At 36.7% G+C, this 27904-nt stretch overlaps 1 protein-coding gene across 1 annotated transcript; it reads right to left on the bottom strand.

Annotated features, from left to right (window-relative positions):
- Positions 1–205: 205 nt before the first annotated feature.
- LOC141649308 (uncharacterized) lies at positions 206–4736 on the bottom strand. The gene is made up of 5 exons (XM_074458002.1): positions 3771–4736; positions 3630–3714; positions 2946–3484; positions 2339–2803; positions 206–2119 (listed from the first exon to the last, which is right to left on the bottom strand). The coding sequence occupies exons 1-5, from the start codon at positions 4734–4736 to the stop codon at positions 206–208; spliced, it is 3969 nt and encodes a 1322-aa protein (XP_074314103.1).
- Between the last annotated feature and the right edge of the window lie 23168 nt (positions 4737–27904).

The following is a 27904-nucleotide window of genomic DNA, read 5'->3' as shown; positions in this document are numbered from 1 at the left end:
TGATGTAAGATGAAAAATATAAGACAAAATTTGTCCACTTCAACACTCCATTCCACCCGCCACTTTCTTTTTTTTTTGGTGAAATGTGAGAAATATTATAAATCATAAAGAGAAATATACAAGCTAATCAGGAGCTCCAACTATGCATACAAAACTATCTCAACTGCTAAATTTCATCCTGCAATCTATTACTAGAAAAACAGAATTACAAAACTATAGTAACACCCCATTTTTGCAGCCAGGTATTATCTCCCCTTGTGTACTTTTTTTTCTTTTTTCCCCTTAGCTTCCTTTTGACATCCTCCTTGATCATTTCAGCAACCACACCAGGTTTCAGTAGTTGCATATTAATCCTTGCATTATTCCTTTGATTCCAAACATAGTAGTGGTAAGCAGTCCAAATGAGTTTATGCACGATCTGCTTGATCCCTACTCCTGCAATCCTGCCAGTCAAACTGACAAGTATCCTGAATCCACACCATTGCTCAACCAGTCTCAGAATCTGTTTGCTGTAATGACATTCAGCAAACAAGTGCTTCTGACTTTCAGTGTTACTGTCACATATGCAGCATCTGTCGTCAGTGCAGCATCTGTCGTCAGTGCAACAATTGTACTGGTAAAGTCTTTCTTTAATCATCAGGCCATTATTCATAACCATCCAGCTGATCAGAGCATGCTTGGGATAATTCCAGTTGCTCCAAACAGTCTTGTGCCATTCCTGTATAGCTTGTTTAGGCCTGAGCCACTCATAACCATTCCTAATAGAGTAACCCCTAGGATCACCCGTCCACTGGTTATCTACATACCCTGATTTCATGACTTCTTTGACCCTGCAGACACATTTCCACGCCCAAGAAGCATCTTGAGGAGGAATATAGTGGTGCCAGTCCATATTCTTGATGTAAATTTGATTAATCCAACGAATCCATAACCTATCAGCTTTGCCATAAATCCAATCTACCAGTTTTGCAACAGAAGCAGTATTCCATATCTCAGCTTTTTTAATCCCCAAGCCACCCTCTTCTTTTGGAAGAGTCACTTTATCCCAAGCAATCAGAGGAGTTCTGTGGTAGTCAGCACTGCTACTCCACAAGTAGTTTCTGCATATGGCTTCCACTCTCCTTATCACACCCTTAGGAATTAAGAAAATGCTTGCCCAATAAGAGTATAAGGTATTCAATACTGAATTAATGAGCACAAGTCTGCCTGCATATGAGAGTTTCTTTGCACCAAGGCTTCTAATTCGATTGACCATTTTTTCAGCCAATATATTGCATTCCTTCCTGGTCAGTCTTCCTGATTGTATAGGTACCCCTAGGTATCTGAAGGGCATAGAGCCCTCCACAAAACCAGTAGCCTGCTGGATATCTAGCTTCAATTCAGATGACACCCCATTGTAGTACACCTCTGATTTGGTGTTATTCATTGTGAGGCCAGTAGCTTTGGAAAATGAGGAGAATGCCCTAATCAAGAGCATTATAGAACAAGCATTCCCTTTACAAAATATTAACAGGTCATCTGCAAACATAAGATGGTTAAGCTTAAGGCCTTTGCATAGGGGATGGTATTGGAACGGCCATCTTTCAGTAGCATAGTTTATCATTCTTGTGAGGTAGTCCATACACAGTGTGAAGATGAGAGGAGAGATAGGATCTCCCTGTCTTAAACCTCTCTGTCCCTTGAAGTATCCAAAAGTGCTCCTATTCAAGCATAAGGAAAAGGAAGTAGACCTAACACATACCATCACTTTCTGAGTGAAACTATCAGGAAATCCCAAAGCCATGAACATTTGTTCCACAAAAGCCCATTCCACAGTGTCATAGGCTTTTTGTAAATCAATCTTGAAAAGGCATCTAGGGGAGGCAGCATTTCTACTATACAACTTCACAATATCCTGACAAATGAGCACATTTTCAATGATAGATCTTCCTTTTATGAATGCTCCTTGATTCTCACCCACAATATCAGGCAAAACCAAAGCAAGTCTGTTGCAAAGAAGTTTAGAGATGACTTTATAAATCATATTACAACAGGCAATGGGTCTGAAATGTTTTACTGATGTTGGCCTATCACATATAGGGATCAGAGTGATGTTAGTAGCATTCAACTGGTTGAGAAGCTGACCAGTTGTAAAAAATTCAGATATTGCATCACAAATATCCTCTCCTACCACATCCCAGCTCTCTTTAAAGAATCCACTTGTGTAACCGTCGGCCCAGAGATTTATCCACGGGGGTGGCAAAAAATATGCTCTTGATCTCTATAAGTGACTGGAGTATTCAAAAGGAGAGATGTTCCCGATCGCACATTTCCCTGTATTAATGACATCTTGTCTTACTGCTTCTGTAGGCTTACTACTTCCCAACAAGTGCTGATAATAGTCCAAAAATGCCTCTTGAATACTCTGACTATCTTTACACAAAACACCATTCTGATCTTCAATTTGAGTAACTTTATTAATAGAAGATCTCTTTTTGATTGCACCATGAAAGTAGGCAGTGTTGCTATCCCCATGCTCAAACCACTGAGTTTTAGCCTTCTGCTTTAGGAAGCTCTCTCTTGCCACATTTAAATTCCTCACTTCAGCAGCCAAATTATTTTCCTCTCTAATAAGACTCTCATTTTGGGGATCTGTCTCAATCTGTAATTGAATAGCATTCAACTTCTTCTCAGCAAGGCAGGCATTATTCTCAATGTCAGAATAACACTCCTTATTAAGCTCTTTTAATTTGGACTTCAAATTCTTCAATTTTTTAACCACAATGAACATTTTTTGACCATAAAAAGCTTCTTGCCACCCCTCCTGCACTATGTTAAGAAAAGATGGAGCTTTAGCCCACATATTGAAAAATTTGAAGCTGGCTCTTCTGGTGTCTTGCAGCATCCTATTATGCACCACACATGGACTGTGGTCAAATAAACCAGCAGGGTAAAAAATGAGCTACCATATCTGGGAATTGGTTAAGCCAGTCCTGATTAGCCATGAATCTGTCAATTCTGCTATAGATTCTAGTCAGAGGCTCCTGTTTGTTATTCCAGGTGTAGTAAGCACCAGTGGCGGGGATATCAATCATGCCACAATTGTCAATGCACTCAATAAACTCATCCATATCAGACTGTTTAGTATTGCCACCCAATCTCTCTGCAGGATTAATAACAGTATTAAAATCACCTGCAAGTGCCCATGGTCTTATGCACTGATTGCCAATCAACTCCAGTTTCCTCCATAAGTCCCTCCTGTCAGCTCCCTCATTAAAAGCATATATCACAGTTAGGAGGAATTGATGTTGAGTCACTCTGGATGTTACCCTAGTGTGGATGAATTGAGCATCATATTGCAGAACTGAGACATCAAACAGACTAGGTTTCCACAGAACCCACACTCTGCCTCCTCTATGAGCCTGAGAATTAGTTGTAACACACCAGCCATCAAGCATAGAGGAAGAAATATTACTCACATTTGCACCATTAACTTTTGTTTCAACTAGACCAAATAAACCAATATCTTTATTGTGTAAAAACCATTTAACATTATTCTGTTTATTTACACTATTCAGACCTCGCACATTCCAAAATCCGATGTTATTCATGTAAACCAGGGGAAATAATATAACTATTTGAAACAATACCAGCAGTAGGAGACGAAGGACTTGCAGTGTTTACAGTGGCATCCTTGAATGACCTCTCAGGAGTTACACACGCACTACTGATAGTCTTCACAGGAGTACTATTGGTGTTCGCAATATAGGTGCCCTAGGTGTTTGAGTAACCAGTATGGTTTCTACTGGTGCCTTCACAACAGGCTTCCAAACCTTCTGCACAATCCGTTTCTTACTGGTGTGTTGCATCCCTGTTCTGCAAGTGGCTTTCTCATGTCCAATACCCTTGCATTTGGAGCAAATAGTTGGTTTCCATTCAAATTCAACATCCAGTGAAACAATCTGTCCTCGTTCATCTAAAAATTTAACTTTCCCAGGGAACTGTTGGCCCACAGTGACCTCTATCATGACTCGGGCAAACCCCAGTCTTGTCTTGTCTGTTGTGGCTTGATCAACACGTTGGAACTTTCCTACCAAACCAGCAATAGCAGGGAGGCATCTACCCCAGTATTTTAGAGGCAATGCATGAATTCGTATCCAGGTAGGAACATTTTTAACATCTGCTTTTGTAAGCTCCACATTTGCATCCCAAGGACGAACAATAAGAGGTTTATTATCGAACATAAAGTGTCCTGCTTGTAGCACTGCCTCTCTATCCTTAATGTCCTTGAACCATACTAGGAAAATTCCATTTGGCATGAAAGAAACTTTGTCCACGTTATGTTTGCTCCAAATACGGTTTATGAAGCCATTCAAGATTTCCCATGGAGGATTAGCTCCTAGTACAAAGCAATATACTGCGTTATTCCAATAATCTACCTCCTCCTTAATGTCATCATCTGTGAATTGAATCAGATTTTCTCTAATTTCATTATCTTCATCAGAAGCTTTCGTTTTCTTCCCTCTTTTGGTAATCCAAGCAGGGTTACCCTCAACAGGTTCATCCGCAATATCATCAAAAGCCAAACCAGGAATACCTGTGACTTCCTGCATGGGCCTTGTTTTCACAACGTCCTCCTCTGAAGGTCCCTTCTTAAGCTGTTTCTTGCTCTTCTCAGCACTCTTTTTCGTAGTCTTAGCCATGGTAAGCCTACTAGATCTCTTAGTCTTTGTCTTGCTTGATGAATTTCTAGCCATGGTTAGGATCAAACGAAGAAGAAAATGTTGTTCTAGAGTCGCCTAACTAGGGTTTTCTCTAGGGCACATTTTCTCCCCTCTCTTTAATCTTAATAGTTAATTAATTAATTTTATACATTGTCTTCCACCCGCCACTTTCCCTTCCTTTATACTCCTTCCTTTGTTCATTTTTACACTACATCATTTTGTATGTTTTGCATGTGAACATAAATCATTCATCTCTCTAAAATAATTATTCATCTTTACTAAGATAGTTAGTAAATAAATTTTATTACTAAGACTTGTTAGTAATATTACAAATAATATCAAGGGTATAATATTAACAAGTTCTAGTTAAATACTTGTTATTATTTTTGGGTAAGTTCTTGGGTGCAACAAGAAGGAGATCTTCTCTTTGAAGATTAGTAATGAGGATCATCCATTTGGTATAAGCTCAAGAACAAGCTAGTAAGGTGAACTAATTTGTGTCTTTTTTACCACAAAATCAATGTAAGGAAATTGTTTTTCCTTATACTTTCATTTTTATGCTTTTATATTAGCATGCATGTTACATAAATCACCTAAATGATAAATTATGAGATAATTTAATTTTTATTAGAGAGTCTAATATGGATCTATGATCTTTCAAGTGGTATCAGAGCTTAGGCTTGTAATTTGCATGTTGATTTTAAGCATTTTAATGAATTTTGAGATAATTTATAAAAACTCAAAAATTGTGTTAGAAGAGGTTTTAGCACGAAATTTTTGAGACATGTACCTACTGATCTTAAAAGGTTTGTGGTTAAGTTTGGTGATTTTTGAAGTTATTTTGCTATTTTTAATGATTTTTGGTAGAAAACCGAGTCAAAATGCCGTATTTTAGTTAAAAATTGACTAAAAATAGTTAAAAGTTGATTCGGTGCATGGATGTTTTATGGTATTTCATGCATGTTTTCTACTGATTGTATGCAAAAGGTTGAAGGTTGGTTCGAATTTTTCAATGTTTATTGATTTTATGAGATAAAAGTCGATAAAAGTGAAATAAAATAATCATAATTTCGAAACATTTGATTCTGCCCATGATAAATTTATGTACATTTAAAAATATTATTTAAATCTTAAAAGTGAATTTTAATATGTGTTTTCACTTTGTTTTGATGTTTATTGGTTTTAGTGGTTAAAAACCGATAAATATCGATCTTTTTCTTCATAAAATTTATCCGGAATTTTTAAGCAGTTTTTCTGACATTTTGGTGTTCTTGGGAGTGTTCCAGAATATTAAAAATTTTTGTTTCAATTTTTTGGGTAATTTTTCAATTATTTTGGATTTTTACTTAAATATTATGATTTTATCGATTAAATTAGCAAAATATCACCAAATCAAAGTAATTATTTATCATAAAATTAGTGAGGACTAATTTTGAGGTTCAAAAAAGTTTGGACAATTAGTTTGGACTTAAATGAGATTTAAGAGTTGATTATTGATTTTTACATGTTAAAAATCGATTAAATCCACAAAAACCGAGATGGATACCAACGAATGATAGATAGGGCGATTTTGGCATCATTTTACAGCATTTTAAGCATATTTATTTAAGTTGAATGAATGATTGTCATTTATCTAAAGTATTTATCTTGTTCTACCTAGTGTGGCCTAGTTAATTTTAATCGTTATTACCCGAAATGAATGGGAATATCGATTTGTTTGTAATTAAATACGATCTCGTATCGTCGGTTTGTAATTAATTAATAGTTTTATTTATTTTATTAAATTAATGTATAATAGGAATAGCTATGTAATTCAATTGTAATAGTTATTCTTACCGGCGTTTCCAAAAGACGGATTACATCGAGACGGAGTCTATTTTGGAAGGTGTTCCAAATCCCACAAGGAAGAGCCACTTATGGAATGAAGAGGCAAGGGACCAATGAGTTGTTTTCCGGAATGTAATAGACTAGTTTTTATTAACTAGGTAGCCATACTAGGATTTATTCATATGCTTACTTGTTTGCTTGTTTTACTTTCGCGCATGCCAAAATCGCCATTCACATGATTTTATTTTCGCGGTTGTCAATTCACGTCATTTACATTCACCGAATTAATTCACTTATAAGGAATTTATGATTAAATTGACAAGATCTCTCACATAACTAAAATTGAGATTAGCCTTACCAATTAGTAACACCTATGAATCTCTTGTTCATTAGAGCCACGCTCGCCCAAGCGGGGTGTTCTCTTTTTACCTTGGGTAAGTAGGGTGGTAAACGGTTATCACACGCTAAAATTGGTTGGACTCAACGGGATATAATACGGTCTTGTGTTCCGGGGCTAGTAGATGGATTTAAGGAAATTCGTCGACCAAGAGTTCTAGAGGTAGAATTAGTCAACGTGACTTACCGAATTTACACAATTATGGGATGTTTCGCCCAAGCGATGCTCATTTTTGTTTAATATTTGGGTCTTGGAATCATTTATATAATTTAGTGGTAAATCATTATACAAATGCTAAAACCTGCTAAACATGTTTTTACAAGTAATTTTTAAAACAATGAATGTTAATTTTTCCTTTTTGTTGTAGCATTTTAATTCGCAATGGTAACTTCATCAACTCCATCGACTACTTCACTAGGCAAAGATTCATGGCTAAGGTCCGTAATGGACAAATGTATCTTAAAAGATGACGGTAGTAACTTTCTTGAATGGGAATCCAACATCAAAAGTGCCGCGTTGTCCGACAATTTGCTCACTTACTTGACCGATACTCCTCCTATCGAGCCCGGTGCAAGGGCTTCATCGGCGGTGCGGACCGCCTATGATGACCATGTGAGGATGTCGAATGATATCAAGAATGTGTTGATATGGTCAATGTCGCCAAAGCTCAAGCTATCATGCATTTCTTTAAATGCGTACGAGATATTCACTCGTATGATCACTATGTTTTCACAAACACCTAAAGTCCGTCAATACGATTCGGCGGCACGCTTCTTTGAAGCTAAGCTTGAGAGGGGCCAAAAGGTTGGTCCCCATGTACTCAAAATGGTCGAATATGTTGACATCCTAGAGCTTCTAGGGTGTAAGATTCCTAAGACTCTTGTGGTGGATCGTATCCTCCACTCACTCCCTACCAAGTTTGCCCACTTTAGGGTAAACTACAACATGAATGACATGGATAAGAGTTACCATGAAATTCATGCACTCCTCACCCAAGCGGAGAGGGATATGGAAGCTAGTGGGAGTGAAAAGGGAGATGTTTTAACCATGAAGTTAAAGAACATGTCCCTTGGAGTCAAGAAAGGAAAAGGGAAGGAAAATTCCCAATTAAAGAAATCGTCAAAGAAAAATGACAAGGGAAAGGAGAAAGCCGTTGAGAATGGCAATCCCAAGGCAAAAAGTGTCAAGCTCTACGAGGCCAAATGTTTCCATTGTAATGGGAAGGGGCATTATAGGAGGAGTTGTCCCAAATACTTGGAGGATCTCAAGGAAGGGCGTGTGACGCCTATTGGTATGATTTCCTCTCTCAATGTGATAGACCTTAATTATGCTTGTACTTCCACTTGGGTATTTGATACCGGATGTGGCTCTCACCTTTGTAATCATTTGCAAGGTTTAAGGTGAAGTAAATGTAGATCTTTATACATAAACATACTCATATATGTTATAAAATAATTTGTCATAAAATTAAATATGGAACTTATGCATGCAAACAAATGATAAAATAGAGGAGAAATCATGTCCTTACATTGGTGATTTCGGTTTTATGGGCACAAGAGAGATCACCTTTCTCTCTTGTTCTTGTGCTATCCTTGAATGGAAGAACCAAGATCCAAGTATAGGATCTCTCCCTAAGCTTAATACCCAAGGCTTTCTCTTAATTCAAATTAATATTATAAGTACTAGTATAATATTAATCTAGTAGAAAATTGACCCAAAATTATTATGAACACTTAATAATTTCGGTATTATGGAGAAGAATAAGAGAGCTTTTTATCTCTCTAGAAATCTTAATTTTTAGGATAATGGTAGAATGAATAATACACTAACTAAATCAAAGTAGTGTATATGAAAAATATAAGACAAAACCTTTGCCTTTCTTTCTTGGAAAACCGGGTGGGAGGAGGTGTTTTGGGGAGCCAATGCATGCCCACATTTGTCTTCACAAGGTTTTATAGGGTTGCATGGCTACTCTTGCTTTTAATCATTATGTTTACCACTTATAAAATAAACACAATATTAAGCCTAATACTCCTCCATTTTCGGCACTTTAGTTAATATGGATTCCATATTATTTTTGTCAATTGTCAATATGTCACATGTCACATGTCACATAAATTTGTTATGTATTTTTAACATATTAAAAACAACGTATTAATAAAAAATACGTCACATACAAAAATCGACTTAGTAATTTCATAATTACTTGTGCCAAAATATTTTACCAATTATAAATCGTATTTATAATAATTCATTCAAATTTAATTGTTTCTGTAAACAATAATTTCATCCGAGTAATGATACGATTCAATTACTCAGACCGTATCTCATTTAATCACATTTCAATATGATACGTAAATTTTACTTCCAAAATCATCCGTCAATTTTCAAGTAATTTAATTAACTCGTAACATTATACGATTAATTAAATAATCAATTAAGAGTGTTGCACTATAGGTATGACCTAGGGGTCAATCGATCACCACCGTCGCACGACAGTAATGTCAAACTCTAGTCAGCCAATCATTACCGATATATGTTGACCAGTTGACAGTAACAATATTACTTCCCAATTGTATTCTTTATAATGAGATTTAAACATGTGATCATCATGATCAATAGTCGTGATCGCATTATTGTCGGAGGACACATATTCCAACAATCTCCCACTTGTCCTCGACAAGTGTGCGTCACCAATTCTCTTGTCCTATTACTATCTCCCACTCAATGCAAGGTGTCTTTCAGGTCGTACTTGCAAGTGATCATATCGAGAGTGGTTTCCTCGATCTGGAGAATAACTGATTGACCGGATTTATCTATCATAGATACCTTCCGAGCGTGGCCACGCATTTTCAGTTCATTACTCCTCGAGTGGCCCTCAGATATTGTTATAACCCTGACTAGGGGTGGACAATTCCTATCGCACTCATTCCCTTCGACTAGCCACAACCATCATAACCCAAAATATGCCCATTTGACCCCATTTACGAAGGTCGTAGTAACACAAATCAAAGTTAATCTGAAACTGTGCCATCTTAGGTGAATAGTCTTTAGTCAAAAGAATCGACTCATTTGAATACTATAGTAGCTCTCGCCACGACCAGGCTATATAAATTTGCCAGAACTCTATAAGCGGTCATTAGGCCCGACAAAATGTTCCTAGCAGTCTGCCTATGTGATCGACTAGTCATCTCACATGACTCTATGGCACTTGAACTTGCCATCAATCGCATCACACTCTAGTCACTTCGAGACGTCACCTCATGCAAGTAACTATGGGCAAATACAATGCTAATCCATGTTCACTTTAACGGGGTTCAATTGTCTCCACAACCCGTTTGGATATAACAATGTACAAGGTGAGTTAATAATAATAACTCAAACGACAAATGTCGACATCACACTCGGGTAGTCAATATCATATTACAACCTTGTGATGTATATCGTAAGTGTAAACACTTATTGATTGCAATAGAAGTTTAATATGCCATGTGTCCATGTGATCAAACTTCTTACACTTGCAATTTCTTTTACATTTACGTTCTCTCTCATAGCATGAATCTTACCAAGTACACATCAAGGTTCCCGACCTTGGTTTCGGTTCTTTAACTTGAAAGAACTTTCTTATCGTCTATCACATAACGAACGAATTTTTGATGAATGATATAACTTGTACTGATCAAGTATTCCATCCACACACAATGCACTAGGTATATGTTTTGTAGAATCTTGTAGCAATTGTCAAGATTATTAGCTTAGCACTTCTCACAAGTCCTAGCTTAACTGGGAAAGATTATTTTGAATAACCTCTTATTCAACCAAGCATCTTTCCAAAACTTCTCATTTCTCTTTCTAGGCTTGAAAGAATTGGGATTCTCATAAATCCTCATATGTGCTCGGATTTTCCATAGTATGTGCAACCTCTTGACACACAATGGAACATCTCGTCAAACACTGAAATCGCTCATCGAATTCTATTCGAGAATTCATGACGTTTCTATTATGGCTTACCAATCAATCATCATGCTCTTATGCATATGATTCATAATTTGGACATGTACATGATCATTCTAATGGCGGAAACATTAGTTACTAATAATCATGAGATCAACCGTTCATAGGTTCAATGAACGACCATGACTGCTAATGGCAATTCCATCTACATGAATAACCTATGTGAATGTTGATACGATGTGTATCTCTTAATACTAATCCAAAATCCCTTGATGTAATTGGATTCATCATAGTCTATTTTCATCCAGAATTGAAAACTCAAATACTTATTTGTGAAGAAGATATTAGCTCGTCATTCCTTAATGAGTAATGAGTTGTATACATTCAAGGATGATAGCTCCCACTAAATTCCATGTCTTCACATGATAATTTCTAAACTCCCACTTAATTCCAGATGTTTCGAAATTTATTACTTAATCGAAAACATTTCAAAATTGGAATGTATGTTGCTTTGCAAAGTCATTTAGATGAAGCCTTATATGTTCCTATCATACCCTTTCAAAATTCCTATTTTGAAGAGGTCTCATCTAAACCTTATGGAAAGAGATTTCAATCTCTAACTTGATCATGTCATAATGATTTGGTGCAATGTCATTTGTTTAAATAAAATAATATTTAATACACATCCTTAAAAATACCCTATTAGAAGGAGGTTTAACCAATTCATATCATAATGAGGTTAAGTAATGACATTTGCATGGTTTAACTTTTAGCAATTGAGGATATCGGTATATCAAATCTTGTAACCTCTAGTCATAAATGTCGGTTATTACTAGGATGTTACTTTAATTCATTTAGGCTCTTAAGTAAATCTCGGTTGAAACCATAGGTCAAAATTTATAATAAAATAGTCTAAACTCTGTCAAAACTCTTATTAAGACTTTACATTAGTCATTTCTGCCAAAACTTACTTTTGGTGTCCTCACGTAGTAATCTTAAGAATATTTCTTTCGAGTACTTCACGTGGTCTCATTAGTCATATAGAACTTACTTGAGACCATAGATATCATCTATAGGTTATACTATATAAATAGATATACCTCCATTCAAATCATTCTCTCTTGCGTAGATCTTCATTTACACAAGTACACAATTTTATCTTGCCTTGTGTGTTGTGTCCTCATTTTTCTCCCACTCTATCTTTAGAATAAATACACTATAGATTCAAAGATAGTATATGAGACACAAATAATGATATTGAAGTATAAGGAGAACGACCTCATAGGTTGACTAATAGTTTTTGATTTCATATGTGTACTTGGTGATTGACATTCCTTTAATAGAGTTCATAGACCCAAAATCGCTTTATAAATGATCATACACAAGCCTTAAGCATGTGGACATATAATGAAACCCGTCATTATATTAGTCTATTAGATCACTTCAAGTGAATAATCTTATGTTTCAAGGTGCAAGCATTTAAAGATGAATTTTAGAACATAAAAGGATAAATGATAAAACGGGTGACTTGGGTTGCAAACCAAGTCACCATCATCCAAAATACAAACCATTATCCAAAATACCTTTTCCATGTCGAACACGGAAACTTAAAGTTCTAAAAATCCAAAACATAACTTTAAATAAGACAACGAAAAGCAAAGCTCCATAAAAGCTATCCATAGCTTCTCCATGGTTTCTCATGCTTGCTTTTCCTTTCCCTTGTCTTTGCTTGGTGGAGGCCCTATTTACAATAAAAAGGGAGATACATTATCACAACTTTGCATCATAATACCATAGTTGAATTAGAAACATAAAAGAAGGATAGTCATTTACCTACTGGAGTAATCATTCCAGCTTTGATATCACCAAGGTATTTGGAACAATTTCTTTTCCAATGTCCCATACCATTACAATAATGGCATTTATCAAGAGGACCCTTCTTGACTTTTGAGGTGCTAGCTTCACAAGTCTTAGCTTTGGTGAATGTGGGAGCTTGCTTCTTGCCCTTTCTCCCATTCTTCTTGAACTTCCCCTTACTCTTAGTGTTTATGTTAAGCACATCCTTGGGAGGGTTCACATTTAACCCCATATCCCTTTCGGCTTGCACAAGTAACTTGTGCAACTCCTCAAGAGACACATCCTTGTCTTGCATGTTAAAATTCACCCGGAATTGAACATACGCTTTCACTTTAGACAAAGAGTGTAGAATCCTATCTACAATGAGTTCTTTGGGGATTTCAACCTTTTGAATTTTCAAGGTCTCGACAAGCTCCATGAGTTTGAGCACATGAGGGCTAACCTTTTGGCCCTCTTTGAAGTCGAGATCAAAGAATGCCGCGGCCACCTCATATTGGACGATCCGCGGAGTTTGTGAAAACATGGTCACAAGTTTGAAGTAAATCTCATTAGCATTGCCCATTTTAAAGGCTCTCCTTTGGAGGTCCGCCTCCATCGCAAATATCAAGACATTTTTCATTGCGGCGGACTCCTTTTGGTAAGCCTCATATGCTTCCCTAGCGGCCGCGGTGGACCTAGTGGAGGGTTCGGGTGGAGAGGCCTCGGTAAGGTAACGAAGCTTGTCGTCACCTTCGGCGGCTAATTTGAGTTGGGCATCCCAATCGGAGAAATTTGACCCATTCTTTTCAAGTTAACATCGATCCATAAAGGATCGGAGCCAAGACGAACTAGCGAGAGGCGTGGCATTAGGGGTTGGTGTTGCCATTGTTATGAGAAAAGAGAAGTGGTCTACAAAACAAAATAGAAGGAGTAAAACAAATGTCGTTTTAATAATACTCGTAAAAATGTATGATTTAAACAAGTTTCATGCATTTTTCTAGTGACCTCTACCCAACTAGATAAATGATTCCAAGACCCAAATTCATATCAACTTAGGCACGGTGGGGCCGATACATCCTTTATCAATATAACTCGGTGGATTAACGTTTAATCGATTCTACTTTTAGAACTCTTGGTCGATAATATTATTACATTAACAATTATCTTTTAGCCCAAAACACATCCGACAAAGGGCACGGTGGGGCCGATACATCCCTTATAAAAAACTTTTGTTGAGTTCAATCCAAATTTCGAATAAATGTGTCCATAATCCAAACCCACATTAACTTGGGCACGGTGTGGCCGATACATCCCTTATCAACATGAATTCGGTGGATAGACATTCATCACCCACTTCCCCTACGTAACAAGGTTTGTACCCCGGTGGGGCCGAGCGCACTCCCTCGCGAAATAGGTTTTCATGGTTTCTACTATTTGGTAAGGCTATGTCTCAATTGATTGTTTTAGCGAGAGGTCATGTCAATTTATTATCTATCACGTTTTAAGTGAACTAAAGCGGTGAACTACGATAATTCTAATTGACACGGTCGATAAACTCGATAAAATGACGATGCATGTTTAGTTATGGCGATTTAGCAATGCATGTGACATAAAATAAAATGCAAGCATAAAAGTAAATAAATCCTAGTATGGCCTATCCTAAAATAGAAAAACTATTTAACTATTACATTTCGGAAACCAACTCCATTGGTCCCTTGAACTTCGGTTGTGACACGCATCTCGAGGTAACACCGTCTTTATGTATCGCCATTCTTGAAGAAATCCGTCTTTGGGAACTCCGGAATGAATAAAATTACATAATAAATTACATAATTTCCTATTATACATATGTAACTAAAATAAAATAAATCTATTAAATTACAAAACGGTGATACGAGATCACAATAAAATTACAACCGAATTGATATTCCCATACATTTCGGGAAATACCAATTAAAATCTAAGGTCATACTAAGTAAAATTACATAATTCAAAATTACATAAATTAAAATTATGACAATCATAAAGAAAAATGCAGCATTATAATATGTATGAACATGCTCAATTTTATGCTAAATCGCCTTTAATTTGCCAATATCGTATATTACTCGGTTTTTACGGATTTGCGTGATTTCAACATTTTACAATCACAAAAATTACATAAATTCATATTTATGCATAAGTTAATTACCCTAACCTCTTAGGACTCAAAATTTTAGTCTTCACTAATAATTTGACCATTATTGACCCATATTTTATAAAATTGTTCATAAATGGACCAAAAATTACAAAAATAAGCTATAAACTTCAAATAAATCACAAAATTTCAAATAAATTCAAAATTTGAAATTTAAACTCATGAACATTCTGGAAAAATACCATGACACTCATAATGTTCAAAATCTTAGGTTAAAAAATTTCGAGAATTTTCCGGAAAAACAATGTTGCGGTTTATCGATTTTAACTAAAATAATCATAAAATCATGGAAAAATTATATTCATTAACTTTTCAATTTTATATCTGAAAAAGATAATAAAATGCAACATTAGACTTTTTTCCTAAGTCATAGATTATGTTTTATTAATTTTACACTAATAATGTCACTATTTATGCTATTTTTCTTCAAAAATCCATAAATCATGCAAAAAGACTTCTTTATAGCCAATTATTTTACACACATCTTGTAAAATTGCATGTGACAACATATTAATTTTCTATGACCAGATTCGAAATTTAACTAATATTAACCTATTTTTCACCTAAATCCGAATTTAATAATGAAAAATCCATTTTTCGAGCATAACAAGTCCAAAAATTATGAAAATTTACAGGTTATCTCAAAATAATATATGTGACAACATATCCAAAAATCAATGGAAAATTCGAAGTATAGCAAATTTTAGACCGAAAATGACATTTTTACTCATAAAATCATATTTAAATGCCATTATTATATAATATGAACAATAAAAATCCGTAAAATTAACCAAAATATCCTAAAACATTTTAGGACCAGAAATATTAACATGCATGGATTAATTTCGTGATATATCATAATAACACAAATTTTACAAGTTTTATATGTTATTCTTATAACTCGGAAATACTTTTAACCGATTTGCATGCAAAAACCGTGGCTCTGATACCAATTGAAGGAAATATAGATCTTTATACATAAACATACTCATATATGTTATAAAATAATTTGTCATAAAATTAAATATGGAACTTATGCATGCAAACAAATGATAAAATAGAGGAGAAATCATGTCCTTACATTGGTGATTTCGGTTTTATGGGCACAAGAGAGATCACCTTTCTCTCTTGTTCTTGTGCTATCCTTGAATGGAAGAACCAAGATCCAAGTATAGGATCTCTCCCTAAGCTTAATACCCAAGGCTTTCTCTTAATTCAAATTAATATTATAAGTACTAGTATAATATTAATCTAGTAGAAAATTGACCCAAAATTATTATGAACACTTAATAATTTCGGTATTATGGAGAAGAATAAGAGAGCTTTTTATCTCTCTAGAAATCTTAATTTTTAGGATAATGGTAGAATGAATAATACACTAACTAAATCAAAGTAGTGTATATGAAAAATATAAGACAAAACCTTTGCCTTTCTTTCTTGGAAAACCGGGTGGGAGGAGGTGTTTTGGGGAGCCAATGCATGCCCACATTTGTCTTCACAAGGTTTTATAGGGTTGCATGGCTACTCTTGCTTTTAATCATTATGTTTACCACTTATAAAATAAACACAATATTAAGCCTAATACTCCTCCATTTTCGGCACTTTAGTTAATATGGATTCCATATTATTTTTGTCAATTGTCAATATGTCACATGTCACATGTCACATAAATTTGTTATGTATTTTTAACATATTAAAAACAACGTATTAATAAAAAATACGTCACATACAAAAATCGACTTAGTAATTTCATAATTACTTGTGCCAAAATATTTTACCAATTATAAATCGTATTTATAATAATTCATTCAAATTTAATTGTTTCTGTAAACAATAATTTCATCCGAGTAATGATACGATTCAATTACTCAGACCGTATCTCATTTAATCACATTTCAATATGATACGTAAATTTTACTTCCAAAATCATCCGTCAATTTTCAAGTAATTTAATTAACTCGTAACATTATATGATTAATTAAATAATCAATTAAGAGTGTTGCCCTATAGGTATGACCTAGGGGGTCAACTGATCACCACCGTCGCACGACAGTAATGTCAAACTCTAGTCAGCCAATCATTACCGATATATGTTGACCAGTTGACAGTAACAATATTACTTCCCAATTGTATTCTTTATAATGAGATTTAAACATGTGATCATCATGATCAATAGTCGTGATCGCATTATTGTCGGAGGACACATATTCCAACATAAGGGACGTGCAAGCACTAGCAAAAGGTGATGTGGATCTCCGCATGGGCAATTGAGCTAGAGTAGCCGCCGTTTCCGTGGGGACCTATGTGCTCACTTTAGCTAGTGGTTTAGAGTTGTATTTAAATAAGTGTTATTTTGTACCAACTTTAACTAAGAACATCATCTCCATTTCCGCGTTAGACGCAGAAGGCTTTTGTTTTATGATTAAGGACAAGTGTTGTACTTTTTCTTTTAATGATGTGGTTTATGGCAAGGCCATTTCAATTGGAGGCATTTATGTTTTAAATTATGTTAATGACGTTTATCATGTGGAAACTAAAAAGCTCAAAACGTGTGATCCAAACGAATCCTACCTTTGGCATTGTCGTTTAGGCCACATAAACGAAAGACGCATAAAGAGACTTGCTTCATCAAAAGTGCTCAAACCATTTGGTTTCGAATCTTATGGTACATGCGAGTCTTGCCTTCTAGGCAAGATGACTCGTGCACCTTTTGCGGGAAAAGGGACACGAGCTAGTGAGGTTTTGGCTCTCATACGTACGGATATGTGTGGACCATTAACCATCACCGCTAGAGGAGGTTTTCACTACTTCATTACTTTTACTGATGACTTAAGTAGATATGGGTATGTCTACTTAATGAAGAACAAGAGTGAAGCCTTTGACAAGTTCAAAGAGTTCCAAAATGAAGTAGAGAACCAATTGGATAAAAAGATTAAGACCCTACGGTCCGACCGTGGTGGTGAGTATCTAAATATTGAATTTGATTCACACCTAAAAGATTGTGGTATAGTATCATAATGGACTCCTCCTGGCACACCGCAATTAAATGGTGTGGCCGAAAGGAGAAACCGAACTTTACTTGATATGGTTCGGTCTATGATGAGTCTAACTGAGCTTCCTAGTTCATTTTGGGGTTTTGCCCTCTTGTCTGCAGTATTTTCACTAAATCGAAGCCCGACTAAAGCGGCCGATAAGACTCCATATGAGATATGGACAGGGAAAGTCCCTCATTTGCCATTCATGCGTATTTGGGGTTGCGAAGCGTACGTTAAGATCAAGTCTGACAATAAGCTTGCACCCAGGTCTGACAAATGTCTTTTTGTAGGATATCCAAGGGAAACATGTGGCTATTACTTCTACAATAAACACGAGAACAAAGTTTTTGTGGCTCGTGATGCTGTCTTCCTAGAAAAGGAATTTATTTCTAGGAGACAGAGTGGGAGAAAATTTGAACTTGAAGAAGTTCGAGAGCCACAACCGAGAATGAGGTAGAGGAGAACGTGGAGGATAGCATTCCCTCTTCCTCTGAAACGGTAATTGTTCCTAGAAAGTCAAGTAGGATTTCTAATCCACCTGATCGCTACCTTGGTAACATCGAAGAAGATGATGTTTTGTTACTTTTGGAAAGTAATGAACCCACTACCTACAAATCGGCCATGTCTAGTCCCGACTCCTCGCTTTGGCTAGAAGCCATGCGGTCCGAAATGGATTCCATGTACGAGAACCAAGTATGGGACTTGGTCGATTTACCTGAGGGAGTGCAACCCCTTCAGTGTAAATGGATATATAAAATTAAGCTCGGCGTGGATAAACATGTGGATGTTTACAAAGCTAGATTGGTGGCAAAAGGTTTCACCCAAGTTCATGGTTTACACTATGACGAAACCTTCGCTCCAGTCGCTATGCTTAGGTCCATTAGGATAATCTTAGCGGTTGCCACATTTCATGATTATGAGATTTGGCAAATGGATGTCAAAACCGCCTTCTTGAATGGGATTCTAGAAGAAGAGGTGTACATGATACAACCTGAAGGTTTTGTGGATACATCTAACCCTAAGAAGGTGTGTAAGCTCAAGAAGTCCATTTATGGTCTTAAGCAAGCATCTAGGAGTTGGAATCATCGCTTTGATCATGTTATTAAACAATACGGTTTCACTAGAAGTGTGGAAGAACCGTGTTTATACATGAAGTTTAGTGGGAGTAAGGTTGCATTCCTTGTCCTATATGTGGATGACATATTGCTCATCGGGAATGATGTTCCATCACTCACTTCCGTTAAGGAGTGGCTAGGGAAACACTTCCAAATGAAGGACTTGGGAGAGGCACAACGAATCTTAGGTATCCGGATCTATAGGGATAGGTCCAAGAGGATATTAGCATTGAGTCAAGAAGCTTATATTGACAAAGTTCTTGACCGGTTCAATATGAAAGACTCCAAGAGAGGATTTCTACCTATGGGCCAAGGGATTACTTTGAGCAAGTCACAGTCTCCCTCTACCCCTAAGGAAATTGAACACATGAAGACCGTCTCTTATGCTTCAGTTGTTGGGTCTATCATGTATGCTATGATTTGCACTCGTCCCGACGTTGCGTATGCCTTGAGCATGACAAGTCGTTATCAAGCCAAGCCTGGTGAGAGTCACTGGATAGCCGTAAAGAACATCCTTAAGTACTTAAGAAGGACTAAGGATTCGTTCTTAGTGTTTGGAGGAGAAACTGAGTTGCGTGTAAGAGGTTACACGGACGCAAGTTTCCAAACCGATCGGGATGACATGAAATCCCAATCCGGCTATGTGTTTATGCTAAATGGAGGAGCTGTTTGCTGGAAGAGCTTCAAGCAAAGCGTTACCGCGGATTCTACAACAGAGGCTGAGTACCTTGCAGCGTCTGAGGCTACGAAGGAAGCTGTTTGGATTAGGCAATTCATGGAGGGACTAGGAGTAGTCCATTTCGCCAAAGATCCTATCACTCTATATTGTGATAACAATGAAGCTATTTTTCAAGCCAAAGAGCCTAAGTCTAGTAACAAATCTAGACACATTGAAAGGAAATACCATGTAATTAGAGATTATGTAGAAAGGAAGGAAATTGACATTTGTAAGGTTGGGACAGATGATAATATTGCTGATCCTTTAACCAAGCCTTTATCAAAGGCTAAGCATGATGGTCATGTCGTCGCTATCGGATTGAGACGAGTACCAGATTTTCTTTAGATTATGGATATGTAATAATTGGATAGTGTATCTCTTATTATATATATGATAATCACATTCATTGTTTTCGCATTCATTATTTTATGAATCTTTTATTTAGTGTGACTAAATTTTAATACCTTGTTTATCTGAATAAGTTGTGGAGACAATGTTGAACACTATTCAAGTGAATAAGATGAACATTGTATTTTGTCCCTAGTCACATAATGAGGTGACGTCTCGGAGTGACTAGATTGTAAGTCGATTGATGGTTGTTCAATACCATAAGGTCATACGTGATGACTAGTCGATTACATAGGCAGAGTGTGTGACACTTTGCCGGACAGTGACCATTTAGAGAGTCCCTAAGTTCTATTATAGACGCGTGGTCGTGGCAGGGATCTCTAAGATGTTCTAATGAGTCGATTCTTTTGAATGGAGACTATTATCTGAGCAAGTGCAGTTTCCGAGCGACTTTGGTTTTTGTCCTAGGTCGTGCCGTGAAAGGAGGCCAAAAGGGCATTTACTAGGTCATGGTGAGCTGTATTGTGCAATAGGATAGATAGGGCATACAGGAATTGTCCACCCACGTTGGGTAACTATATCTCAAGGCCACTCGAGGTGTTAATGACTACAAATGCGTGGCCACGCCGGAAGTAATCTGTGAGAGATTTTTCCGGTCAGGTAGTCACACTCCCGATCGAGAAAACCACTCGCGATATGTTCGTGTGCAAGTGCGACCTGAAAGACACCTTGCATTGAGTGGGAGATTAAAATGGAAAAGAGAATTGGTAGCGCACACCTTGTGTCGGACAAGTGGGAGATTGTTTGAGTTAGTGTCCTCCACAATAGTGCGTTAACATAATAAATCTCATTAATGGAATATCATCAGATATTTAATTATTTGATCCTCGTCAGTTGATTAACGTAAATCGATAACGGTTGGCTGACTAGAGTTTGACATTATTGTCGTGAGACGGCGGTGATCAACTGACCCCTTTCGGTCACACCTATAGGAACGAACCCCAATAGACAACTAATTAATTGTATGAGATACAATTTATTTAGTCCCTTGATTTGTAGACTAAAAGGTTAGTCAATTATTTTAAGAGAGAATTCGAGTTGCGAACTCGAGGAACGGCAGTTATTATTTAATTATGTGATAATTGAATAATAAATTTTGGGAGACGGGTTTTAGTTAATTAATTGTTAATTCACTAAAATTGTACTAATTGATTAATGTGATTAATATTAGTACGTAAATAATATGTGTAGTGGTACACGTATATATTTACGGAGTGATTTGGACGAATTTATTATGGAAGTATTTAAACATGAAACGATGTTTAAAATAAAATTACACGTATTTGTGCGACAAATATAAGAACCAACATGGACCCGTAAATGGGCAAGTGGACCGTGTAAAATAGAGTAGTGGATGATTACTCACATAATCATTTCACCTTATTTTGTATACTACCATAAGTTATCTTATATAAGATTTTGCATGTGATGTAAGATGAAAAATATAAGACAAAATTTGTCCACTTCAACACCCCATTCCACCCGCCACTTTCCCTTCCTTTATACTCCTTCCTTTGTTCATTTTTACACTACATCATTTTGTATGTTTTGCATGTGAACATAAATCATTCATCTCTCTAAAATAATTATTCATCTTTACTAAGATAGTTAGTAAATAAATTTTATTACTATGACTTGTTAGTAATACTACAAATAATATCAAGGGTATAATATTAACAAGTTCTAGTTAAATACTTGTTATTATTTTTGGGTAAGTTCTTGGGTGCAACAAGAACGAGATCTTCTCTTTGAAGATAAGTAAGGAGGATCATCCATTTGGTATAAGCTCAAGAACAAGCTAGTAAGGTGAACTAGTTTGTGCCCTTTTTACCACAAAATCAATGTAAGGAAATTGTTTTTCCTTATACTTTCATTTTTATGCTTTTATATTAGCATGCATGTTACATAGATCACCTAAATGATAAATTATGAGATAATTTAATTTTTATTAGAGAATCTAATATGAATCTATGATCTTTCATAATCATGAAAGCAATTTGCACGTACTATCTCGCGTGAAGGGAGATAGAAGTTTTGAAAGTTGTGAAGCTTGAAAGTTGTTAAAAGTTGGAATTTGTTGGGAGTTGAAACTTATTGGCCGTAGATACATGATTTGACATATTTGAGAAGCGTGACTTGTCATGGCATTAACTCACCTGGACGCAGACTGACAGACTGACAAACAGACTGATGTGAACATGATACACGCTTAGGTTTGACATGAGACGTGGATGACTCTAACAGACTTTTCATATATAAGTGCAACTCCTAGCCAAGAAAGGGTGAACGCGTATCAAATCCCTAAGGTAGTAGGTCTGCTTAGGTGAGGAATTTCAAAAGCACGAAACATATCTTCTTCGGATATCCTCGCCACTGTTTGCTTGTTTGAGATCCTTTCTCGAGGTGCGATAATTCAGAGAGCGGAGCCAACATCTTGTTTTCGTCCGAACCGAGCACTAGACTAAGGGTGATTTATTTTGGATTTTAGTTGAACTCAAAGATTGATGAAGCGGGATAGGATGGGTAGCATCTCAGAAGAGAGGCCCCTAGAGTGAGAAGATGGGAATTTGGCAAAAGAAAGCATAGGGTGAATCCTCAAGAAGAAGCTCCTAGAGTAAAGAGGTATATGATTAAGTTTACATCTGGATGGGTTATTTTTGTGGATTGATGCTGATGGTTGAGATTAAAAGGGGTTATTGTAAGGGATTGGAAATGATGGGTTGACAATGAGGCACTGAGAGTGATGTTTGAGAGGGATAGTCGTATCCTCGATAGAGGATTGCCTACATATTCACATGAAGTGAAGTTAAACCAGATCGTAGTTATGAGCTGATTATTGTGGATTGAGATGTTGGAATGTTGTGAAAGGGGTGCGTTTGTGAAAGGGTTGTACGGTTGTGAAAGGAGTGTGGCTGTGAAAAGAGTGTGTGAAAGAGATGTGCGGTTGTGAAGGGGATGTGTGGTTGTGTCCTTGTAGTAGGACTGCCTACGTATTTGTGTGTTGTGAAATCAAACCAGATTGTAGTTCTTGTTGTGTGTAATTATAAATTGAGGGTGTGAAAATTGAGTGTGTGTGGAGGTATGGTTGTGTCCTTGTAATAGGACTGCCTACGTATTCACGTGAAATGAAATCAAACCAGATTGTAGTTTTGTTGTGTGTTGGTAATTGAAATTGAGGTGTATGGTTGCGTCTTTGAAGGACTGCCTACATATTCACGTGAAGTGAAATTAAACCAGATCGTAGTTCTGTGTGTGTGCCTAAGCTAGCTGTTAGGACCTTAAAATGTGAGGGTCACAACGGTAAATTCCGTTTAGTGACTTGAAAAATTGAATTGAGAGAATTCCCCTCGATTATGAGTCGAAGGGATAATTTGTGAAAATGTTCCTTGTCATGTGAGTACACTAAAAAGTGGACTCTAAGGGTATACTGGGTATGTGCCGTTCCGGGTAGCAAAGTATTTGATGACTCCGTATCTTGGTCAGGGTGAAAATGGCTTTGGCATTTTGGAATGTGAAGCTTGGTAATAAGAGGTTTATTTGACAGATAAAAATATTGAGCTTGTATTTTGTGGTGTTTAGGCTGATGGGTTACGGCTCGTGATGCGGTGCGGAATGGGGTCTCAGGCTTGATGTGGCCCGAGCACGAAAGGGTTGGCAAAAAATGCAGGATCAGAGTTACATGTCTAGACTTAAAGGTTAAGGTGTAATATTACGAGCTTGAGGGGAATCCTCAGAATCCTAGATAGGTCTCCCTGTAAAAGTCTCAAGAATGACTTAGGAATGAAGAAAGGTTGGGTGTGTTGTTAGTTAGCTAGTCTTGAGCTATGATTTTAGCTCTTTGATCAAGTTTTGGCATTTTGGTATCTTGGAATTATTGGTCCCGGATTTTGGTGTGAAGAAAGGTAGGGTGTGTTGCTGGTTAGGTAGTCTTGAGCTATTATTTTAGCTTTAGTTTTTGGTATTGTGGTGTCTTGGACTTATTGGCCCTGGATTTTAGTGTGAATAAAGGTTGGGTGAGTTGCTGGTTGATAAGTCTTGAGCTCTTATTTTGGCTCTTTGACATCATGTTGTAGTGTTCAGGTGTTTTATACTCATTGGTCCTGGATTTTGGTGTTTCGGACTTATTGGTCCTGGGTTTTGCCTCTGATGCTTTGTTTGGGCTTCAGCCTTTTGAAAAGGGCTCCAATCGTGTTTTCTTTTGATTTTCGCTTGGGTCTTGGCCTTGGGTGAGTAGCTCTTGGCTTTGGATTTTGGTTTTGCTTTGGCTTTGGGTGAATTATATTCCGGCATTGGCTTCGGCTTTGGCTTTTGCTTTTGCTTTTGCTTTTGCTCTGGCTTTGGGTGAATAGCTTTGACTTTAGCCTTTGGGTGAATGGCGTTTGGCCATGGCTTTGATTTTCGCCTTTTGCTTTGGCTTTGGGTGACTGAATTTTGGCCCTGGCTTTGGTTTTGGCCTTTTGCTTTGGCTTTGGGTGAATGGCTTTTAGCTTGGGCCTTTGGTTTTGGCCTTTCGCTTTGGCTTTGGATGAATGGCTATTGGCTTGGGTTTTTGCTTTGGCTCTGGCTTTGGCCTTTAGGTCCATCGCTTTTGGCTTGGGCCTTTGGTTTTGGCCTTTTGCTTTAGCTTTGGGTGAATGGCTATTGGCTTGGGGTTTTGCTTTGGCTTGGGCTTGGGCTTTGGCCTTTGGGTGCATTGCTTTTCGCTTGGGCTTTGGCTTTGTGTTTGGAGATTGGTAGGCTTTGATCTATTCGAACATTCCTGTCCTTTGCTGGAGGGTGGTGAAGGTGCAGGGACAGACATACCCGGGGGTAAGAGGTTGGTACTTGGTGATGGGATGTGTTTGTGGGGAATGGGCTTGCCTTCCGTCATTGATCATAAGCTAGGAGATGTTCTTTGTTTGTTATCTGGGTTCGTCATAGAATCCCCTTGATAAAAGTTCGTCCTAAATTGGGCGCTAATGAATAGTTTCTATTGCAAGACAAGGAATAAGTAAAGAAAATAGACACGGAGTTTCCGGTCCTTTGCTTACTCGGTACGAAACGTCACCTGGGTGTACTCACATTGAATCAGAGTGCGATATTTATTTTAAATCAATTCTCAAATCAATTCTCGTTATCACGTGAATGGTAAAGTAAGAGGAAAGAATATATGAGCTGAAAGTTGTGCTTTTACTTCGATAAATAAGAGGTTAACACAGACTCGAAGAACATGTGTGACTCGTGGGGACAGCCCCCAGTTTGTCACTTTGGAATAGAAAGACAAGCACTAGGATAAATTGTGAGAAAGCCTAAGACTCAGATTGGACTTTGACTCGATCGCAGATACGGACTCCTAATCATCACTTTTCTCTTCAAGGATCTCTGCTTCAACATCCAGCGGCTTGATATTTTTGTTTTGATCATTCACCCACTTGAGCACTTCACTCTCGTTGTTTGGGATGACACGAGGACAATAGTCTATGAGACTTCCATGTCCGTGCAGAATTAGATGACCATTAGGGTTGTTTTCATCACTTGGTTGGCATAGGGATGAAGCTATCGGTTCTTGGTTGTCGATCATGTCTTGAATAACATGTTTCAGTTTAAAGCTTGCTTCAGTATCATGACCTTTTCCCTGATGATATTGGCAATACATATTGCCATCCCGGAAACAGGTTTTCTTATTGGCAGGTGGATTTGGAGTAGGTCCAATTGGTTGTAGCTTCCCTTCAGTCATAAGCCTTCGAAGAGCTGCGATATAAGTTGTTTCGAGATTAGTGAATGTCCTTTGAGAACGTTCAACTTTGCTCCTTGACTTGAGACATCTAAGAGGATTGTCTTGACTGCGAGGTCCGACTATAATTTTTCCAGCTTCGATCATATCTTGAATGACATTCTTCCGCTTGTAGCAAGTTTTAGTATCATGGCATTTCCCTTGATGGTATTGGGAATAGGCATTTCCATTCTAGAAACGGGTTCTCTTGTCTTCTGGTGGGTCCGGAGTTGGACAAATGGGTTGCAGTAATCCTTCTGAAGCAAGTATCTCCAGAGCGGTGCCATACGTTATTCCAAGATCTGTGAATACCCTTTCATGTTTCCCATGGTTCTCACATTGGTGTTTTTGAGGAAGTTTTTCTGGGTTTTTTGTTTGTTAACCCTGGGCGGAAACAGGATTTGGTCATTGTCAATGGGAAGTATTTGGGATGTTGCTGTTGGAATATGTGTCCTCCGACAATAATGCGATCACAGTTGTCGATCATATTGATCACATGTTTAAATCTCATTTTAAGAATACGTAAGGGATGATTCATTTTATAGTCAACTGATCAACATTAATCGGTAACGATTGGCTTGCTAGAGTTTGACGTTACTGTCGTGGGACGGTGGTGGTCAGTTGATCCCTTAAGGTCACACCTAAAGGATGATGCCCTTATCCGTAAAGTTGATTGATTGTATGACGATACAAGTTAATCAATTCCTTAAAATTGAACAATTCAATTTGTGAGAGAGAATATTGATATCTTATTGTAATGGGATTAAATAAGATTTATTTTAGTAATAAAATGCTTTGTTACTAAAATTGTTTATTGTTTGAGAAACAATAGAGATAAGAATGAATGGTTAATTATAATTACAAGATATTGTGAATTATAATTACATGACCCATTTTATTTATGTGATCAAGTATCACTAGTCAATTTATTGGATGTAACTTAATTAATTCATAAAATGATATTTATGTGATAAATATGCATTAAATTAATTAATAACATGCATCATACTACATGTGACATATTGTGTGACAAATGACAAATTGACAAAATAAAATGGTAGTCCATTTTATGTATATGGACTGAAAATGGAGGGTGTGTTAGTGGGTTTTGGTTGTTTTATTTTATTTGATAAAATGACATAATGATGCCTACTTACAACTAGTCTTACACATCTTACACATCTATTTCTTGTGAAGACAAAAAGAAAAAGTAAGATGCCCTATATGGGACTACCCAAAACCGTCCACCCTCTCACCATCATCATCATTGAGAGTTTTTCTCTTATTATTATTCATTCACATGCAAACTCTCTCTTTTGTTCATCTTTCTCTAAAAACTTGAGAAATTTTGATTCAAATTGTTCATAAAAGATTACTAAAATTATTAATGTAATATATGAGTGTTAGTAATCAATTTTAAGGTAAACTACTAAACTAATATCTAGCTAATATTATTTAGTGGGGATAAGGGATAATCTTGGGTGCAATCAAGAGGAGAATCTCTACTTTGGGATTTTTGGAGGATCATCCTTATATTCATGGAAAGCTCAAGAACTAACAAGAAGGAGATCTTGTTGGTGCCCAATATGACCGAAAATCATATGGTGAGAAAACGATTTCTTCACTTATCTATTTTAGTTTGCATGCATAAGATTTGTAATTAATTTTATGACTAAATTAATTGAAACATATATGAATATGTAAAGTAATGAGATATAGATTTCCAACAAGCGGTATCAAGAGCCTTGGTTGTTTGCATGCAAATCGGTTATAGTTTTTCCGAGTTATACGATTAACATATAAAACTTGTAAATTTGTGTTATTATGATATATCACGAAAATAATTTATGCATGTTAAAGTTTCTGATCCTAAAATGTATTTAGGATATTTTGGTTAATTTATGGATTTTTATTGTTCATTTTATTTAATATTGGCATTAAAATGTGATTTTTATGATAAAA

The sequence above is a fragment of the Silene latifolia genome, chromosome 3 (assembly GCF_048544455.1).
Source record: "Silene latifolia isolate original U9 population chromosome 3, ASM4854445v1, whole genome shotgun sequence".
In the NCBI taxonomy this organism is placed as follows: domain Eukaryota; kingdom Viridiplantae; phylum Streptophyta; class Magnoliopsida; order Caryophyllales; family Caryophyllaceae; genus Silene; species Silene latifolia.
This window is presented reverse-complemented; position numbering and strand designations above follow the sequence as displayed.

Bases quoted from the DNA above. Each gene is read 5' to 3' on its own strand.
- LOC141649308 (XM_074458002.1), bottom strand. From the start codon at position 4,736: ATGGCTAGAAATTCATCAAGCAAGACAAAGACTAAGAGATCTAGTAGG. The intron at 3,485-3,629 runs GTATTGTTTCAA...TATTTGGTCTAG, and splicing joins TCCTTCGTCTCCTACTGCTG to TTGAAACAAAAGTTAATGGT. The intron at 2,804-2,945 runs GTAGCTCATTTT...AACATAGTGCAG, and splicing joins TTAACCAATTCCCAGATATG to GAGGGGTGGCAAGAAGCTTT.